Raw genomic sequence first — 22,753 nt, forward strand, 5'->3', positions numbered from 1 at the left:
GAGACACATACAACATTTCGTTCACCGCATGCAGTTCTCAGGTTACAGCCGTAAAGAAAGGATCAGAGTATACAAAGGAGCCAGGAAGAAATTTGATACTATCATATGTAATAATATAAATGGGATTTGCCCACTCTATAGGAGCAAGTCATAGAACACTATTGAAAGGACCAAGAAGAAAATACGGAAGGCCAACTCTTGGTATGATAGCCACAAATACCAGAGTGTCATGTTCGTCGACACCACCCCTAGAGGTGAACTGGCATACCGCTTTAGAGGGGCCCTAGACAAACATAAGCTAAAGATTAAGGTTGTTGAAAGGCCAGACAGCCCTATCAAATCCCTAATCGGTAGAACCTACCCTTTTAGTAGAACCCCCCGTATGGATAGGAACTGTACTGTGTGTAGATTTAGCCCACAAACAAACTGTAAAGCCAGAAATGTAGTCTATAGTATAAGATGTACAGAGGGATGATACAGTAACAAGACAACGACGTATGTAGGGGAAATGGCACGGAGCATAGAAGAGCGGGTAAATGAACATTGGAGAGAACTTAAGGAAGAAAAGAGCTCATGGGTTCTGTACCAGCATGCCGAGCAGGAACATGGGGGCTCACTCAACAACATAGAAGTTAAAATCTTGTCCACACATAGAACAGATGCAACACTTAGACAAATTACAGAAGCTACACACATAATAGAAGATAAACCTAGCCTGAATAGGAAACTGGAATGGAATACTAGCTCACACCCCCAACACACCACAACATATGACAGAATAAGATCTCCATAAACTGATAACAATATAAACAAAGCATGCGCAAATAAAGACACATACAATAGAAATACAAAATACAAAATGGCTGACCATTAGTAAGGAGAGACAGACAAATAAGAAAGATGAAAGCAAAGGACCACTGATGAGGTCACAGAAGTGTGACGAAAGAACTCTGGCCGAAATAAGATTAAGATTAATCTAAAAAATAAATAAAGCTGAAGCAAATTAACACCAAATATATAGTGCATGTTTTTATTGGCTAAATTGGCAACATGACCATTCCTAAATACAACAATATATATATACATATATACTACGTAAGTTACACATCATCATCGTTTAACATCTGCTTTCCATGCTGGCATGGGTTGAACAGTTTGACTGAGGACTGGTGAGCCAGATGGCTGCACCAGGCTCCAATCTGATCTGGCAGTAAGGTGATGCTGGTAACGATCATGCTCAAATGGTGCTTTTTACCTGACACTGGCACGGGACCCAGTCACCAGCCATGGCAACGATCATGCTCTTCGATTTCACTTGCTTCAACAGATCTTTACAAGCTGAGTTTAGTGTCCAATGAAGGAAAGGTATGCCTAAGTGGGCTGGTTACACCACTGGAATAGGCCACAGATTATGGCCTCACTTGGCTTGCCGGATCTTCTCAAGCACAGCATATTTCCAAAGGTCTCATTCACTAGTCATTGCCTCGGTGAGGCCTAATGTTCAAAGGTCATGCTTCACCACCTCATCCCAGGTCTTCCTGGGTCTACCTCTTCCAAAGATTCCCTCAACTGCTAGGGTGTGACACTTTTTCACACAGCTATCCTCATCCATTCTCACCATATGACCATACTAGCACAGTCGTCTCTCCTGCACACCACATCTGATGTTTCTTAGGTCCAACTTTTCTCTCAAAGCACATACACTCTGTCGAGTATGCACACTGACATTACACATCCAGCAGAGCATACTGGCTTCGTTCCTTCCAAGCTTACGCATGTCCTCAGCAGTCACAGCCCATGTTTCACAGCCAGGTAGCATGGCTGTTTGTACACATACATCATACAGTCTACCTTTCACTCTGAACGAGGGGCCCTTTGTCACCAGCAGAGGTAGGAGCTCCCTGAACTTTGCCCAGGCTATTCTTATTCTAGCAGCTACACTTTCAGAGCACCCACCCCCTCTACTGACTTGGTCACCTAGGTGACAGAAGCTATCAACAACTTCTAGTTTTTCTCCTTGGAATGTGGCAGAAGTTGTTCTCTGCACATTTTCAGTGTTTATTGCTCCTGAGCATCTATTATATTATACCTTGATATTGAGTGGACTGAGATCCCCATTGACGAGTCACTGATATTAAATATAGTATTAAAGGCTTACAGTATGCAAATTAACAGCTCCAGTTCTCTGTAGCTAATGGATTTGTCAAGTATATAAACAGATTGGCTGCTTATTTCTTAAGGATTATTCACATGATGTAAACACTTCTGATGGGAACACAATAAAGTTCAGAAAATGATTATGGCTGTTCAACATTTTTTTTCAGTCAGTGGGGATATAGTTAACTTTGCCCAGTTTATATATGTAGTATATAGGTTACATATATATTGTTATATTTTGGGATGGTCATTTTTTTTTCTTGCTAAATAAACACACACACTGTGTTTTTTCTTCACTCATTTATTACTGTTTTTATTTTATCTTATGACCATTGTCTGGAAATCTTTCATCACACACCTGTGACCCCTTCAGTGACTCTCTATTCCAGTGTGAGACATATGGGGTACAGAGTTGCTGAAGAGGTCACAAGTGTGTGATGAAAGGTTTCCAGACAAAGGACATAAAATGAGAACAATAATAAACAAGTGAACAAGGGTGTGTGTGTATTATTTGTTAAGAAAAAAAAAGACCATTGCAAAATATAACAATACCTGTTTCAATGCATGATTTCACATCAGGAATCTTGCAAAACAAATTCATAAATGTAAAAAAGAAAAAAACCCACCCACACATGCACAGGGAGAGAGAGAGAGAGAGAGAGAGAGAGAGAGAGGCTCCCATACAGGTTCTGTCTACCACTTTCATTCACAAAGCATTGGTTGCTCCAGGTCTACATCATCATCATCGTTTGACGTCCACTTTCCACGCTAGCATGGGTTGGACGGTTCAACGGTCTGGGAAGCCAGGAGGCTGCACCAAGCTCCAGTCTGATCTGGCAGTGTTTCTACAGTTTGATGCTCTTCACAATGCCAACCACTCCGTGAGTGTAGTGGGTGCTTTTTACGTGCCACCGGAACAGGAGCCTGAGGAGGCTGGCAACGGCCATGATTGTTTGGTGCTGGTGGCGCTGGCATCGGCCACGTTTTGATGGTGCTTTTTACATGCCAACAGCACTGGTATCACAACTACAATTTCCATTTGATTTTTATTTTGATGTTGATGTTGATATACTTGACTCAATAAGTCTCCTCAAGCACAGCAGGTCACCCTACAATCCAAGGTAAGCACAGCAGGTCTACGATAGAAGACTGAACCCAAAACCATGTGGTTGGAAAGTGAGCTCCTTCCTTCACCAAACAGTCATACCTGTATAATCAATCCATTTCCATTATTTTATACTGGAATTTCATTTATTAAACAAAAAGAGCTGGAACTAAAGACAGTTCTTGTGATTCAAATTCTTTGAGGTGTAGCACTGCAAAGAAACATCTGGACCATTTCTTTCTATGCAGTGTCATCTTCATTGCTACAATGTCTGAAAATTAAAATAACAATCACTAATACTAGTAAATTAGCTTCGTTATTTAGATCAATTAATTAGGCTAATAACACACCTGACACTCACCTACATACTACTATTGCTATCATTTAACTAACCCATTGCAACCCATACAAGACACAACCATAACCATTCTTGGTCATACCAATATTTATGCCATGGCTGATTTGGTGACCTGTTGTAATTATTTGTCTTAGTGTCTGCAATGTTGAACTGTTACTTCTACTGTTGCTACTTTTCATAGTGACATAACTACAAGCGGTGATTTTCTTCCATGAACTGTAATTTCTGTCAAGTTTTCAGAGTGATGTAAGGTTTGGGGTAGTGTGTGTGTGCGTGAGCGTGTGTGTGTATGTGTAGGAAAGGGGTAACATTGTCGCCTGATGAACAGGAACGTCTCTAGTGAGCTATAATTATATCAAGCCAATCAAACGCAGTGTCAGGAATCTTAGCTTTTTCTTTTCAATGTATCTCTTTCAGACATACATATACAAACTCACACACACTCTCTCTCTCTCACTTTTTACTCTCTATCCCATCTATTTCCTCTTCCATTCACAATTCCTGTCTTTCTCTATTACTTCCTCCTTCTCTCTCTCTCTCTCCTCTCTCTCTCTCTCTCTCTCCCTCTATTACTTTCTTTTTGCTTCTCTAAAATTTTCTTCCTCTCTTTATAACTTCCTTTGTTTTTTCCCCCATAACTTCCTCCCTCTTGCTCTTTATTATTTTCTTTGTTTCTTTAATACTTTCTTCCCCCTCTCTTCTCCATTATTCCATTCTTCTCCTCTCCTGTAACATAGAACCAAGTTGGAATTTACGAATGAAAAGTGAGCAATATTGAGATTGGATTCATTAAAATAAGACAGGACTTGTGTATATTATTGCAATATCACTGTGTTATTTATTGGTTTTTAACCCTTCTGCTGTGGAGATCAGATATATTCTGTCAAAGACACATCACTCATCACAGTGTAAAACAGTTTTATATACCATTACTCTTTTACTTGTTTCAGTCATTTGACTGCGGCCATGCTGGAGAACCACCTTTAGTTGAGCAAATCGACCCCAGGACTTATTCTTTGTAAGCCTAGTACTTATTCTATCGGTCTCTTTTTGCCGAACCGCTAAGTTACGGGGACGTAATCACACCAGCATCGGTTGTCAAGCAATGTTGGGGAGACAAACACAGACACGCAAACATATACACACACACACACACACACACATATATATATATATATATACATATACATATATACGATGGGCTTCTTTCAGTTTCCGTCTACCAAATTCACTCACAAGGTTTTGGTCGGCCCAAGGCTATAGTAGAAGACACTTGTCCAAGGTGCCACACAGTGGGACTGAACCCAGAACCATGTGGCTGGTAAGCAAGCTACTTACCACACAGCCACTCCTGCGCCATTCTATCTTTTGTTAAGGAATGTCATGTTTGAAACTATTTTTGAGAGGATATGTGACTTGCAGAAAATACCAGTTCTATATTTTGGTGGATATCTAACATCATTACTGGAATAAACATAAAATTTAATTTCGCAGTTAAAGGGTTAAGAAGGTTGGTAGGGAGAAAGTAGAGGGAGATAACCTCCTTCATTTCATTAGTATAATTGTGATGCTATACCTGCTATTATGAGTATGGCTAATGGTATTCATGCCTTCAGAGGAGCAAAATATACAGGACATTATTAGTTCATATGTGCACACAATTCTATTCATAGTAATTTCACAACCTTCTCCTTTCAGTTGGCTGTGTGGTAAGAAGCTTACTTCCCAACTACATAGTTCTAGGTTCAGTCCCACTGTGTGGAACCTAAGGCAAGTGCCTTCTATTATAGCCTTGGGCCAACAAAGCCTTGTGAGTAGATTTGGTAGAAGGAAGCTGAAAGAAGCCTGTTGTATATATATGCATATGTATATATAAGGAATAATCCTGCTTAGCATCTGTGTTTATGTTGGGAATGTTGTATCTAATCTATTGTGGCCAGCAAACCAACTTATAGATGTAACTTTCAATCTACACACACATATATATATGTGATAGTGTGTGTCAAAGTTGTGTGAGAATTTTTTGTATACATTAGATATATGTGCAACTTGCTTATTTTATTGACTACCCATACAAATACATACTTGTCAGTTAATACATGCATTTATGAATGACAAATATCTTCCTCAGACCCATACGAGTGATTCTGAAGAAGCTGTTTGATGCCACACTAGCACTCAACTCTGGGTGCACTGTTACATATAGCAGAAACATACTATAAGCTAATGAAAATTGATTATGTAACTCCTGTTCTTTTATCCTTCATCTATTAATTAATATTACTGCAAGCTGGCAGAATCGCAAGAATGCCAGGCAAAATGCTTAGTGGTATTTTGTTCACCTTTACATTCTGAGATCAAATTCTGCCAGGGTCAACTTTTTTTTTCATTCTTTCAAGGGCGATAAAATAAGAACCAGTTGAGCACTGGGGTCGATGTAATCAACTTACCTTCTCCCCTAAAATTGCTGGCCTTGTGCTAAAATTTGAAACCAATATTACTGTCTATACTGATCTGCTAGTTTATATAAAAGTCTGGAACAGAACATCTACCAATGCACATTTCCTTGCCACCAGAGCTCATTAATATTGTGAAGTGTAAGCATTTTGAGTTCTAACAACTTGTTATTGATGTCACTGGTCCAACAGAATAATTTTATGTATCTATGTATGTGTGTGTGTGTGTGTGTGTGTGTGTGTACTTTACTGGAAATAGATATACATAAAGCGGAGTAACCATGTATCTTTTCTATAGCAAGACACTTGGGCTTGTCTCTCTCTATCATATTTTAGAACACCTATCATAAAGCTGCTTCCCACTTAGTCAAGGGGGCTTTTTCCTACTTGTACATTACTTGGCAGGCAATGCCACATTAAAGTATCCATGTGGTGCCATGTAAAAGCGCCCGCATGGCACCATGTTAAGGTACCTATACAGCACCATATAAAGGTACCCGTGCTACATCATGTAAAAGTGCCTGTGTGAAGTCATGTAAAAGCACCCAGCACACTCTGTGAAGTGGTTGACATTTGGAAGAGCATCCAGCCATAGAAACCATTGCCAAATCACACTGGAACCTGTTGTAGCTCCCCAGCTTGCCAGGTTTGGTCAAACTGTCCATTATATACAAGCATGGCCAATTGACATTAAATGATGATGATGATAATGTAAAAAGCACCCAGTACACTCTGTGAAGTGGTTGACATTTGGAAGAGCATCCAGCCATAGAAACCATTGCCAAATCTCACTGGAACCTGTTGTAGCTCCCCAGCTTGCCAGGTTTGGTCAAACTGTCCATTATATACAAGCATGGCCAATGGACATTAAATGATGATGATGATAATGTAAAAAGCACCCAGTACACTTTGTAAAGTTGCTGAGACTATGAAAGACATCCAGCCATAGAAATCATGCCGAAGATGACATTTTTCATCATGGAAAATAAATGTTAAATGATGTTGTTGATGATCGTGATGATGATGAATATATACTACCTGGAAGGTGGTGAGCTGGCAGAAACATTAGCCTGCTGGGCAAAATGCATAATGGCATATCACCCATCTGCACATTCTGAGTTCAAATTCTGCTGAGGTTGACTTTATCTTTCACCCTTTTGGGGGTTGATAAAATAAGTACCGGTTGAGCAGTCAGGTCAATATAAGCGACTTACCCTGCCCACAAAATTGCCAAAATTTGAAATCTGTATATACTACCTGGAGATATATAAACTTCACAATTATAGATTGATTTTTAGCTAGTTGTGCGTGTGTGTATGTGTGCGTGTGCGTGTGTGCATGTTGTATGTACATGTACATTTATGTTATTGTTGAAAAATAGGTAAATCCCATTCATACAGGCCTATGACCAAAGTTATTCCAGCTGTGAATATAGCATTTATTTAGGCATTTCGAGAGCTACATTCTCTAACGTTCTCTCCCTTTTCTTTACTTTTGCAATATGTGATTTGAAGAAAATTTGGTTTCTATTTCTAGCAGGGTTAAGTGACTAGGTAAAGGCTTCCTCACTGGTTCATATATTTGTAAGAGTAAGGCGGTGAGCTGGCAGAAACGTTAACACACCAGGCGAAATGCTTAACAGTATATCGTCTGTCTTTATGTTCTGAGTTCAAATTCTGATGAGTTTGACTTCGCCTTTCATCCTTTCATGATCGATAAATTAAGTACCAGTTGCATACTGGGGTCGATCTAATCAACTGCCCCCCACCCCCCAAAAAAATTTCGGTTCTTGTGCCTAGAGTTGAAAAAAAAAATATTTGTAAGTGTGTATACATGTATATGTATGCATGTGTGCATACAGATGTCTGTACAAATGTGTATGTGTTTTTTGTTTACAGATGTATGTTTGTGTGCATATGCACAGTTTTATATGTGCCATCATTTTCATCATTTAATGTCCATTTTCCATGCTGGAAGTGATCGCAGAGCAACATGAAATGAAGCATTTTGCTCAAGAATACAACACACTGCCTGATCTGTGAATCAAAAGCATGATCTTATGATCACAAATGCAACAACCTAACCACAAGGACTTGTGCTTCCACTCTTACTCTTGTACATTTTTAACTGCCCTCTCTTTTGAACAATTGATTGAAACTTCTGTTTTACCTAAAGAAAGGAAACAAAACTCTAGCAGTAATTGTTAGCGGCTTCTCAAAGAGAAGGGGGAGATAATTCCCAAAAATTAAAATTCATTATCATGAAATTCATTTGCAGTCTTAGATGAAAAATTTCGACCATTGTTAGCAAACAGTATGACAGCTTTAGACATGTTTTTAGTATTATTGCACTCTAAAAGGTGCCAGGCTAGTAGAGTTGCTAGCATGTCGAACAAAATGCTTAGCAGCTTTTCTTTCACTTACAATTCTTTAGCAGAATTTCTTTCCCTTGTAAGGCGGCGAGCTGGCAGAAACGTTAGTGCTCCGGGCGAAATGCTTAGCAGTATTTCGTCTGCTGTTATGCTCTGAGTTCAAATTCCGCTGAGGTCGACTTTGCCTTTCATCCTTTCGGGGTCGATAAATTAAGTACCAGGTACGCACTGGGGTCGATGTAATCGACTTAATCCCTTTGTCCTTGTTTGTCCCCTCTATGTTTAGCCCCTTGTGGGTAGTAAAGAAATAAAAATTTCTTTCCCTTGCACATCCTGAGTTCAAATTTCAATGAGGGGAAATTTGCCTTTCGTCTTTTTGGAGGTCGATAAAATAAGTATTAACTGAGCACAGGGGTTGATGTAACTGATACCCCTTTCCCCCCAAAAATAGTTGGCCTCGTGCCAAAATATAAAACAATTATTAAATTCTACAGAAAGAGTTATGAAGATTTATAAAAATATAAATATTACATTCAATTGATTGTTATGGAGCTTACAAAAAATAATATAAGCTTTTGAATTTGAAAAACAATGCAATCTAGTGCAGTGTAACAAAATAAAAAAAAAAAAGAAAAGCCACAAAGATTTCAGTTGTGCACGGCAAATATTTTGAAAACTAAGAAAATCTACTGTGTTTTGGAATTTGTTCTAATTTTTTCATAAAAAAAACATATAAATTTAGTCACATGTTAGATAATAATATACATCACAATGAAGTAATGATAAGTTTTCAGGTACATTGTGGTTGAACTGATTAACTAGTAGTTATGAGTAATAGAAACATAATATGATAAAGAGCAAGAAGGAGGCGCTAGCAATAGCGGATGAAGAAGAAGAAGAATTAGTAAAAGGAGGAAAGAAATAATCAGAGGTGGAGAAATAAGAGAACAAAAGAAAAGGTGAAACTTAATGGGATCATAGAAGTGGGTCAAAGCTGGGTGGATGAATGTATATGATTAGTGAAATTTGGTATTTAAAGATGTTAGTGTGTGTTTAATTTGAATAACAACAACAACAACAACAACGATGTTGTTATTATTATTATTATTTTATTATTATTATTATTATTTTATTATTATTATCATTATTATTATTATTATTATTATTATTATTATTGAAGACAGTAAGCAGGCAGAATTGTTAGCATGCCAGACAAAATGATTACATTCTGAGTTCAAATTCCACTGAGGTCAACTTTGCCATTCATCCCTTTGGGGTCGATAAACACTGGGGTTGATGTAATCAACTATTCCCTTCCCCTCAAATTTCAGGCCTTGTGCCTTTAGTAGAAAGGATTATTATTATTATTATTATTATTATTATCATTATTATTATTATTATTGAAGGAAGGTGGTGAGCTAGCAGGAACATTAGCATGCCGAGCAAAATGCTTAGCAGTATTTCACCGGTCTTTACATTCTGAGTTCAAATTCCACCGAGGTCGACTTTGCCTTTCATCCTTTTAGGGTAAATAAATTAAGTACCAGTTGTGTACTAGGGTCGTTCTCTAATCGACTGGCCACCCCTCTCCCAAAATTTCAGGCCTTGTGCCTATAGTACAAAAGATTATCGTTATTGAAGGCAATAAGCTGGCAGAATCGTTATCATGCCAGACAAAATGCGTAGTTCAGATTTTTACCTTTCAAATGTTTACCTTTCATCTTTTCAGGCTCAATGAAATAAATACCAGTCATGTACTGGGGTCGATATAATCAACTATCCCTCTCCCCCAAAATATCAGGCCTTGTGCCTATCATAGAAAGAATTATTATTATTATTATTATTATTATTATTAAGGTGGCAAGCTTGTAGGATCATTAGCACACTGGGCAAGATGCTTAGCTACATTTTACCCATCTTTATGTTCTGAGTTCAAATTCTGCCAGGATCAACTCTACCTTTCATCCTTTCAGAGTTGATAAATTAATTACCAGTTGAGTACTGGAGTTGATGTAATCGACTTAGCTTCTTTCTTGAAATTGCTGGCCTTGTGCCAAAATTTGAAACCGGTAAGGTTGCGAGCTGGTAGAAACATTAAGCACACTGGGCAAAATGATTAGTGGCATTTCGTCCATCTCTACATTCTGAGTTCAAATTCAGCCAACATCGGCTTTGTCTTTCATCCTTTTGGGGTTGATAAATTAAGTACCAATGAAACACTAGGGTCAATGTAATTGACTTGCCCTCTACCCCCAAATTTCAGGCTTTGTGTCTATAGTAGAAAGGGGTGAGTTGGCAGAATCAGTAGTGTGCCAGGCAATATGCTTAGCAGTAGTAGAATGGATTATTATTATATATATACGACTGGCTATAGTAGAAAGGATTATTATTATTATTAATTTTATTCTTATTTTTATTATTGCTGAAGATGTTGAACTGGCAGAATCGTTAGCATGCAAGATGCATAGCAGTATTTCACTCATCACTATGCTCTGAGTTCAAATTCTGTCCCTTGCCCCAAATTTCAGGTCTTTTGCCTTTATTATAAACAATTATTATTTTGCGAAACTGCTAAGTTGCAGGGACATAACACAACAACACCAGTTGTCAAGCAATACTGGGGGACAAAGAGAAACAAAGACACATGCACATACACACAAACAAACAATAGCACCGCCAGCAATTTTTTTTCCTCTGTCTTCCCTTCTCGGGATCTTTCCTTCTCCTTTGTTTCCGACGAAGAGCTCTGCTCGAAACATTAAAACCTCCTTCTTCCCTTCTTTCCTGAGCATCCAATAATGCTTTATTTGTTCCATGTCCTCGCATTGCTGTGTTTTTTTGTGTTTTCTTGTTTGGATTAACTTTTTATATATATATATATATATATATATATATATATATATATATATATTATATATATATATAATATATATATATATATATATATATATATATACATATATATATATTTATTTATATATATATATATACATACATACGATGGACTTCTTTCAGTTTCTGTCTACCAAATCCACTCACGATGCTTTGGTCAGCCTCAGGCTATAGTAGAAGACGTTTGCCAATGGTGCCACCCAATAGAACTGAACCCAGGGCTATGTGGTTGGGAAGTCAGCTTCTTACCACACAACCACTCCTGTACTTCGGCAGCTATCTTATTGTGTCTCTAGCAATCTCATGCATATTCTATTTTTACTGGGTAGATCATTTTTGTTAAACATTCATTCGTTCACATAGTTTTGTAGAAATTAACGAAATTGTATTTTTTGAAGAATGAACCTTAATGTGAGGATTAATCTTCCATTTCCAGTGTGATCAAACAAAAGAAGGCCTTGTGAATAATACAGAGCAGATGGATGATTTCTGTAAAGAAAAAGGTTTCCTGAGTTGGTTTGAAACTTCAGCAAAAGAAAATATTAACATAGATGAGGCTGCTCGATTTTTGGTTGGACAGGTAATGAAAATTATTTTGTCACTTTGATGTGTTATAATTTGATTTTTCTTTCTTTCTTTTTCTTTTTGCTATTATCTGACTTGTGAGCTGCATGGCAACCTCAATAGTTCTGGTGACATGAAAAAGCATTTGTATGTACTGTAAAGTGGTTGGAGTTAAGAAGGGCATCCAGTTATAAAAACCATGCTAAAAATGACATTGGAGCACGATACAGTCCTTGGACCCATCAGATCATGTCAAACTGTCCATCCTGAAGATGTTGGAAATGAAACCAATAAATATGACAGTGGCTAGAATGTCCCTATTGGTTGTTCAGGGGTTTCTATTGTGCAAAATATCCAAATTTTTATTTTTCCAAGCCCTAGAACTCAAAAGGCTGGTTAGCCAGTTTCTATGGTGAATAAGTGAATGAGATCTCACCATTAACTCTAATCCTGATTATAAAGCCACAAATTTAGAGAGAACAAACAATTAATTTAATCAACCCTGTTCACCATTGGTAGTATTGATATTATCAATTAGCAAAATTAAATCTAGTGGGACTTGAATTTAGAATATAAAGGAAAGTAACTAAGTTCAATAAGGCATTTTGTTCAGCTTTCTGTTGATTATTCTCTCTACTGAGTTTAGATTTTTTTTTAAAATATTAAAATATGTGCAGTCTCCTAGTGGACAGCTAACACAAGGGAGATAATCATTTCTTCATAATATTTGGAAGGATTAGAAGACAGAATTTTTATTTGAAGAATAAAGAAGATGCACAGAATATGCATATTTATTTATTTTTGTTTGTTTGTTTTTGCTTACTCATTTTGAGGGTCTTAAAATTTCTAGTCTTATGAAAGTTGGTTAACCCCCAGCTACTGCTGTTAGAGGTCCTCATTTTTAACTGAGCACATTTGAGAAATGTGAAATGAAGTGTCTTGCTCAAGGATACAATGTACTACCTGGGAATCAATCTGATGACTTAAATTATAAACCCAACTTCAGGTTCATAAGAACATGTACTTTCACTTGAAAACAAGACAGACACCTCTATGCACAAATGAGTTATTAAGATTTATATATTTCCTATATTTTAATTGTTATAGACATTGGACTGTGGGCTATGTTGAGCTGCACTGCTCAACAGTGCAAAATCAACCTAAGTACTTATTCTTTAAAGTCTGGCACTTATTCTATTGGTATCTTTTCTTGAACCACTAAGTTACAGGGACATAAACAAACCAACACCAGTGTGGAGGGAAACGCACACACACACACATAGTGGGCTTCCACACAGTTTCCATCTGCCAAATTTACTCTCAAGACACTTGCCCAGGGTGTCATGCAGTGGGACTGAACCCAAAACTGTGTAGTTACAAAGTGAGTTTCTTTACCACACAACCATGCCTGTGCCTGCACGTGAAAGACTTATGAGATATGTTGTACATTGGACAAAACATAAACCATGACTAAATACCCTTAGAGGATTTTTTAATCATTAAAAAATGAAAATATAAATGACTGTAAGCTATACTGTAATAGATTTTATTTCCTTTCCACATGGTGCCTTTTCCATTGTTAAGTGGAATCAACAACTAGTGGATTGGCACAATCATAAGTGCTGGTCAGAATGTCTTGCAGCATTTAGTCTCAGCTCTTTACATTGAGTTCAAAGCTTACTTTTCATTCTTCCAGGACCATTTAAATACCACCCTCCTGTCTTGTCTTAAGACCTCCATCATATTTAACTCTGGGCTTGTTTTTACTTTCTCCCAAGTAATGGTTTCAAGTTATCATTGAGACTTTGCTTTTTTTCTGAGTAGAAGTGGTGGCTCTATTGCAGATCCATTTTTACCTCTTTTACTGTCAGTTATGATGATTACCTTTAGTTAGGATTTTTCTATCAGTTACAATAATGAGGGTTCCAGTTGACCCAATCGATGAAACAGCCTGCTCATGAAATTAATATGCAAATGGCTGAGTATTCCACAGAGAGAAGGTACATGGCTTTGTATTTAGGATATCCAGCTCATGATAATAAGGCTGTGAGTTCTATTTCTGGTGATTGTTGCATTCTTGAGCAAGACACTTTGTTTCATATTGCTCCAGTTGACTCAGCTGGCAAAAATGCATAATACCTGTCCCATTTTGTCACATTTTGTATCACACTGAATCTCCCTAAGAACTACATTAAGGGTACATGTGTCTGTAGAAAGAAGAAGTGGTCCATATTAGTCCAGACTCAGTTCTTTGACTTGTCCAACATAGTAGGCTCAATCAGGAGCTTGCTCTCCATTGGCATTGCTCTTAGGGTCATTGAGCCATCACACTGTGGAACTTAAAATACTGGAGTTAATGTAATCTACTGTAATATTCTCTCTTCAAATCTTTGGCTCTATGTCATTGTTAGAAATCATCATTAAATAAATTCCCGTAGGCCAGACACTTTAGTGTTCAGATTACTCTGTCAAATGTAATGCTTATATTTAATCACATTACATTGGATTATGCATGATCTTGAGATTTTGATGATGTGGTTGTTAATGACATTGTACAGTAGGTGTGAAAAGCCAAATCTAGCCAGTTTGAGCATAAAACAGGTAGAATATTTCGGCTAGATATGGCCAGTTTAAATGCTAAAGGGTCAGCTTTTAGCAGTGGCTTAGTGGTCCAGTGTGTTGGGCTCATGATCATAAGATTGTTTCAATTCCTGGACTGGGTGACGTTTTGTGTTCCTGAGCAAAATATTTCATTTCATGTTGATCCAGTATACTCAGCTGGCAAAAATGAGAAATCCTGTGACAGACTGGCATCCTGTCCAGGTGGGGAATACATATGCCATGAAACCAGGAAACCAGCCCTTATGAGTTGGTATGACTTGAGAATGTAACTTTACTTTTTTAACCCTTTAGCATTCAGATTACCCTGTCAAATGTAATGCTTATTTATTCACATTGTTTTGAATTAATCAAGCATTATCTCATAACTTCAAGATTTCAATAATATAATTTTTTCTTTTTTAGAATGATATTGTAGGGCAAGTGAGAGAGGCTGGATCTGGCTGTTTTGTACATAAAACAGGTGGAATATTTAGTATAGATATGGCTGGTTTAAATGCTAAAGGGTTTCGAGGTTGGTAAGTGAGCAGGGACAACTTCTGTCTGAGAGGACCCTTTTGGTTTGCCAAGAGCATGGCATCTCTAACATTGATTCCATGAATGATAAATTACACCTAGCATACCCTGTAATGGTAGTTGGTATTAGGACAGACATCTGACCTTAGAAGTCAAGTCAAAAATGGAATGTATGAGTGAGACAGTGTCCTCCAAATTGTTTAGGAGAACAGTAACTCAAATAAACACCAATTAAACTTGTATGATTTTGTACCTTCAAAATTATGATGATGTAATTATTTTTAGAATGACATTGTAGGGTAGGTGTAAGAGGCTAGATCTGGCTAGTTTGAATGTAAGACAGGTAGAGTACTCAGGCCAGATATAGCTGGTTTAAATGCTAAAGAGTTAAATATCTCAATAAGTAAATTCTATTAACATGTACAAATCAGCTATAAAATACTTTTTTTAAGGAAATGCTTCTTTTTCTCCTTCAGATCCTCAAAAATGATCAAAATATGAACACAGGCAGTACAGAAGAAGATAAAGAACGCATTCAATTAGCTAATGCTAACCAACAAGAACCAACAAAAAAATCTTGCTGCAGATAGAAGTTTTGAACTCTGAATTAATTACCCAAATAGTTTTTATAAATAACTATTGCTTTTGTTTTTTTTTTTTTAACCATTATATTTTCTTTTATTTTTCCTGATGAAAAGCTGAAAAAAAAAAAATCAAGAAAAACAAAAATAATCATTTCCTGTATGTTCTTTTATTTCAATAATTTTACTCTAGTTTAAAAACGAACTCTACAAATAATAATATTAATAATAATTGAGAAATATCAAGACTTAGTCAGAGAGATGAAGGTACTGTGCAAGATTAAGACAACAGTTGCTTTTGTGGTAATTGGTACAACTTGGAACAACACCTATAATACTACGTAGAAAACCGTTGGATATTGGAATCGAGATTCACATTGTCGACCTGCAGAAAAGTGCAACCCTGTATTCTGCAAGAATCTTAAGAAAGATTCTTGAGATCTGAGAAGTCTTGTTGTCACCTACCCTCAAGACAACATCCTTGCTAAATAATATAGCATGTAATAGCTATAGTAATAATAATAATAATAATAACAATAATAATAAGAAGAAGATGAAGAAGAACAATGTTCCTTATACTACCATGAAACCTAAAATTTTTAATGTTGGGTGGGGAAAAAGCTAGGAAGTTGATTTCTTTGTCTAGGACATTAGTGTAACAAATAAAACTTATACTGGAATTTGATACTGGGTTGTGGACTCAATTAGACAGAAGCTCGCTTCCACTTGATGGTGCTTATAATAATAATAATAATAATAATAATAATAATACACATGACTTTGTAAATGAACAATCTGGTGTGTTTATTTTAATGGCCTACCAATGTATACAGTGAGTTTCTTTGTCCTAGGTGTCAGGAAGACACTTGGCAAGAAATGGGAACAAAATTGAAAGAAGAGGATAATAATAATAATAATAATAATAATAATAATAATAATAATAATGATAATATCAGAAACAGAATAAAGTGATGGAGATGATGAATAGATATTAATTATATATATTTTGCCTGTTTCTCAACAAATAATAAATATACTGCTTCAGCTTGAAACATTTTACTCATCCCTTTTTCTATCTTAAATGTTTGTCTGTCTTTTTTTTTTTTTATGCTTTCGATTGTATTATCTCAGCTCCAACTTTAACAATATTGTGTATTGTTGACAACAATGATAACATCTGCCTTTTACCTTTTACTTGATTCGGTCATTGGACTGCAGCCATGCTGGGGCACAACTTTGAAGAGCCTAGTCAAACAAATTGATCCCAGAACTTTTTTTTCTTTTTAATTCTGGTATTGCTCTCTTTTGTCAGAGCACTAAGTTATAGGGATGTAAACCAACCAACACCAGTGGTGGGAGCCAAAGACAGACACACACACATACACACACATATCCGCATAATTTAATGTCCATTTTTCCATGATAGCATGGGTAGTACAGAATTTGTTGAGGCAAATCTTCTGTGGCTGGGTGCCCTTCCTGTCACAAACACTCACCTGTTTCCAAGCTCGGTAATATTTCCCCTTGGCCAGACATGTTTCCCATGGAAGACTGGAAATGACCAATGTTGTACAACGGCGATGCTCATTTACAACCATCATGTGATGTCAAGACAAGAGTACACAAACATACATACATTTATACAATGGGCTTCTTCTAGCTTCTATCTGCCAAATTCACTCACATGGCAGCTTGGGGCTATAGTAGATGACACATGAGGTCTACAAGGGGTGGGGGGCTGAACTCATAACTATCATCATCATCATCATCATTTAACATCTGTTGCTCATGCTGGTATGGGTTGGATGGCCTAACCAGGGCTAGTTAGCTGGAATGCTGCACCAGACTCCAGTCTGATTTGGTATGGTTTTCTATGGCTGGGTGCCCTTCTTAATGCCAACCACTCTGAGAGTGTAATGTGTGCTTTTACATGCCACCAGCATGGGCACCATTTGCATGACACCAGTATCTGTCACGACTATTTATATAGTTGCAAAATGGGCGTCTTAACTACACAGCCATACCTGTACCTGAGGAATTTTTTAAATGATAATGTTAATTATAATGATGTGTGGAGGCACATGGCTTAGTGGTTAGGGTGTCAGCACCATTTTCGTAAGATTGTGGTTTTGATTCCTGGACCGGGCGACTCGTTGTGTTCTTGAGCAAAACACTTCATTTCACGTTGCTCCAGTCCACTCAGCTGGCAAAAATGAGCAACGCTGCGATGGACTGGCGTCCCGTCCAGCTGGGGAACACATACACCATAGAAGCCAGGAAACCAGGCCCAGGAACCTGGCTAGGCTTTAAAAAGGGCGCATTTATTTATTTCTTTAATTATAATGATATTGGTGCCATGTAAAAATCACTGGTGCAGGTACTACATAAAAAGCACCAGTGCTAGTACCACATAAAATGCACTGGTGCTAGTGCCATGTAAAAAGCACCCATTCCACTCTGTAAAGTGGTTGGCATTAGGAAGGGCATCCAGCCATAGAAACCAAGCCAAAACAGCCTATGGAACCTGGCCTCACCAGCTCCTCTTAAACTATCCAACCCATGCCAGCATGGAAAACAGATGCCAAAGGATGATGATGATGTTGTTGATGGTGATGAAATACTTACAAAGTCCATACACTACTCAATTTTAACCATCTTATGGCAATGTCAGATTATTATATAATTGCTTAAATTCTTAAAAATACATTAACTTGCTTCATGGTTATAGGTGCAAGCATGGCTGTGTGGTAAGAAACTTGCTTTCCAACCACATGGTTTTGGGTTCGGTTCTACTGTGTAGTACTTTGGGTAATTTTCTTCAACTATAGCCTTCTGATTGGATATGTTAGATAGAAACTGAAAGAAGCCCATTGGGTGTATATATTTGTAGGTGTATGTGTCCTTGTGTTTGTGTTTGTACCCCACAAATGCTTGACAACTGGTGTTGGTTTGTTTATGTTCTTGTAACTTAGCAGATTGGTAAACGAGACCAATACAATAAATACCAGGTTTTAAAAAGAAGTACCGGAGTTGATCTGTTTGATTAAGACCATCAAAGCAGTGCCCAAGCATGGCTGCAGTCCAATGACTGAAATAAACAAAAATTAACAAAAGAAAAAAAAACCCTCATATTTTGTCAATTGGTGAAAAAAAAATTTTTTTGTTTTCGTTTTATTTCTTTATTTTGAAATGGAAAATGATCTGAGATTTCCCCATAGCCAATTGATAGTTCATTCCATATCTCAAAGTTGTAATGCTCAGTGCATTGTAATTCCCTATAAATGCTGCTAGCTAGTATTGCATAAACTTTAAAGCAGTATTAATACACTCGTAGATCAAGGTCAGAATTCTTAAGTCAGTTATGTATTTCATTAAACGGAATGTATTTATATTTAAAACAGCTGAAATCATAATATCTAAAACATGTATAATATAGAAATATCCATAACTATTTATTTGAAATCCTTTTAGCTGTTAGATTATGAGTGATGTGAAAACAGCTTGATGTTCTCTTAAATAAACAGCAAAATAGTTAGGAATCTTCCAATTTTTCCAATAAGTTTTCTGCTTATTCAAGGGGATGTATCATGCAATTTCAGTGATAAAAAGATTTATAATAATACTAGCAGTATCGCCCGGCGTTGCTCAGGTTTGTTTCGACCCTTTAGAATTGGAATTTTTGAAAAGTAAAAATTTTGCATTATGTAGTTTGTTATTCTCTGTTATTATTCTGGTTGAAATACACCGAAAAATGGCAACACAGCAGTCAAAAAATCCTAAAAAAATAGGGATTTTCATAGAAAAAAAGTATCTTTTTTATGTAAATAATTTTTGGTCTTAACATGGTCCAATTTTAATTTTATCTTCTACATAATGAAGAGCAAGCCTTCCATCATACTCTCAATTTTGGTCAACTTGCACTGCAGGGTTTCAGAGGAAATAGTGTTAGTTGAAGGCTACCAAACCTGCCACACACAGACAACTTCAGCTTTATATATATAGATTTCTACATTATATACTTTTCATATACAGTATTTTCTCTCTCATTTTTACCTTGTACCTTGACTTCACATCCCTCAATTTCCAGATAGGTATGCCATGTATTCACCTCTTCTGCAAGACACCTGTTCCTGTCCTATCATACTTTCATATCCCTCAATATGTGAAGGTCCATGACTCAGTGGTTAGAGTGTCAGGCTCATGATCATGTGGTAGTGAGTTTGATTCCTGGACCGGGCTATGTTGTGCTTTTGAGCAAGACACTTTATTTCACGTTGCTCAAATTCACTCAGCTGTAGAAATGAGTTGCAATGTCACTGGTGCCAAGCTGTATCGGCCTTTGCCTTTCCCTTGGATAACATCAGTGGCATGGAGTGGGGAGACTGGTATGCATAGGTGACTGTTGGTCTTCCATAAACAACCTTGCCCGGACTTGTGCCCTGGAGCAGAACTTTCTAGGTGCAATCCCATGGCCATTCATGACCAAAGCGAGTCCATTCATGTCTCAGTGCTATACTCAACTCAGCTGGAGGGTTTTGTTTTGTGAGTACTTGGTGCCTTACCAGTGCTGGTGTCATGAAAAAAAGAAAAAAATCCAGGGCACTTTGTGAAGTGGTTGGCACTAAAAAGTACATCCAACTGTAGAAACCAAGCCAAAGCAGACATGAGAACTTGGTGCAGACCTCTGCATTATCAGACCCTTGCTAGCAGGGAAAAAGAGTTGCTATTGCATGTGCATGTGTGCATGTTTGTTTATTCCATTACAGTATAGAAAAAGGGGGAGAGAAATTCCCATCAGTCATGAATGACGTGGGATTGCACCTAGAAAGTCCATCCCCTCCTCACCGTGGTGGGGACGCTGGCAATGGGTAGTGTCAGAGCTATGCTGTCGGGAACTTTGGTTCCTGGTAGGGCCACCCAAGACGGATTGGTCTGACACCGAGTGGTATTAGGGCCACAACCCAGCAGACAGGGCTCTGGTGAAAATCCTCGGAGTGTCTGCTTTGGCAACTGGTGGCTCCTCGGTCGTTCTGTCCCTGCATTTGCAGACAATCTGCGGCAAACAGGATGTCTCCACATGAGGGATTGTTGGGGGCCACTTGTGAAATCCACATATTCCCACGAAACTTCTTCCATGAGTAGAAGAAGCTGACTCAACCCGCCCAGGGTGAATGTTGCCACAAGTACAAATAAGTAAGTAGAAAGTTACCCTCTGAAGCATAAATCTGGGTAAGGTTGTTTATGGAAGACCAGCAGTCACTCATGTATATCAGCCTCACCTCTCCGCACTGCCAATGTTGTCTAAAAGAAAGGCAAAGGCTGATACAGCTTGGCACCAGTGACACCACAACTCATTTCTGTGGCTGAGTGAACTGAAGCAATGGGAAATAAAGTGTCTTGCTCCAGAACACAACACACAGCCTGGTCCAGGAATCAAACTTACTACCTCACGATTGTGAGCTCAAACCACTGAACCATGTGCCTTCACATGTGTGTTAATAGATACAAAATATACACTTTGACGTATTTTCTAGATACATATTTATGTGTTTTTGTGATTACATGTAAGCATCCTTGTATGTATGAAAGCATGTGTGGCTATTTAGTGGTTAGGCTCACGATCATGGGTTTGATACCTGGTGGCATGTGGTATCCCCAAGCAAGACACTTTATTTCACATTGCTCCAGTCCACTCAGCTGGCAAAAATGAGTTGCACCTGTATTTCAAAAGACCAGCCTCATCACATTCTGTGTCATGCTGAACCTTCCTGAGAACTATGTTAAGAGTATGTGCTCAATCTTATTCTTATTCACCCTTTTCAAGCCTAACCAGGCTCATGGGCCCAGTTTCCTGGTTTCTGTGGTGTATGTGTTCCTTCCAGCTGGACGGGCCGCCAGTCCATCACAGTGTTCCTCAAGAAACAGGAAGAGAGAGTGAGAGAAAGTTGTGGTGAAAGAGTACAACAGGGGTCGCCACCACCCCCTGCCAGAGACTCGTGGAGCTTTTAGGTATTTTCGCTCAATAAACACACACAATACCCAGTCTGGGAATCGAAACCGCGATTCTCTGACTGCAAGTCCATTGCCCTAACCAATAGGGCCATTGTGCCTCCTTATGTGTTCAATCACTTGCATGTTAATTTCACGAGTAGAGTCTTCTGTTGATTGGATCAACTGGAACCCTCATCATCAAAACAGACAGAGTCCCTGTTTTTTTTTTGTTTTGCTTTTTTACATGCAACTGTTTTTCACATGGAACTGTTTCAGTCCCATATAATACTTCATTTATATATTACAACACATTCACTTACACATTAAGAACTTTTGCATCCTGACACAACCCTTGAATCTATGAGGCAAACTTCCTTAAAGTAATCCAGATTTAAACTTTTCATCAAAATATCATGTTAGTTTATGTTCTAAACATCAGTGCCAAAGCTTGAAATCATTATTATCATTATCATTATTATTATTATTATTATTCATAGAGTGACAAGCTGGCCGAGTCACTATCATGCTAGGCAAAATGCTTAGCAGCATTTCAACTGTCTTAACATTCTGAGATCAAATTCTGCTGAAGTCAGTTTTGCCTTTCCTCCTTTTGGGATCAATAAATTAAGTACCAGGGAAACACTGGGGCTGATGTAATTGATTAGTCTCCTCTCCACCAAATTTCAGGCCTTGTGCCTATTGTAGAAAGGATTATTATTAAGGTGCAAGCTGGCAGAATAATTGGTAATTGGACAAAATGTTTGGTGGCATTCCAGTTTTATGAGTTCAAATTCCACCACTGAGGTTGAAATTTACTTGTCTTCATTTCAGGGCCAATAATATAAAGTTCCAGTTGTGGACTGGGGTCAATGTAATCGACTTTCCCCTTCTGTGAAAATTGTTGACCTTGTGCGAAAATTAGAAAGAATTTATTAAGGCAGGAGCTGGCAGAATCATTAGCACACTGGACAAAATGCCTAGCAGAATTTTGTCCATCTTTATGATCTGAGTTCAAATTCTTCTGAGGCATCAATAAAATAAGCGTCAGTTGAGCACTGGGTCAATGTGGTTGATTAGCCTCTACCCCAAATTTCAGGCCTTGTGCCTATGGAAGAAAGTATTATTACCGGATGTGGAGGTATT

General features: G+C 37.8%; 1 protein-coding gene across 7 annotated transcripts in view; it reads left to right on the forward strand.

Moving 5' to 3' along the window:
- Positions 1 to 16,304, forward strand: part of LOC115215937 (ras and EF-hand domain-containing protein homolog) — a 60,727-nt gene extending 44,423 nt beyond the window's left edge. For all 7 annotated transcript variants that reach the window (XM_029785302.2, XM_036505953.1, XM_036505952.1 and 4 more), the window contains 2 exons: positions 11,776 to 11,919; positions 15,515 to 16,304. In XM_029785302.2, coding sequence (XP_029641162.1) covers positions 11,776 to 11,919; positions 15,515 to 15,628 — 258 coding nt within the window. In that variant the 3' untranslated portion in view covers positions 15,629 to 16,304. The remainder of the gene's footprint in view (positions 1 to 11,775; positions 11,920 to 15,514) is intronic.
- Positions 16,305 to 22,753: the final 6,449 nt, after the last annotated feature.

This window comes from Octopus sinensis, linkage group LG9 (genome assembly GCF_006345805.1).
Source record: "Octopus sinensis linkage group LG9, ASM634580v1, whole genome shotgun sequence".
Classification (NCBI taxonomy): domain Eukaryota; kingdom Metazoa; phylum Mollusca; class Cephalopoda; order Octopoda; family Octopodidae; genus Octopus; species Octopus sinensis.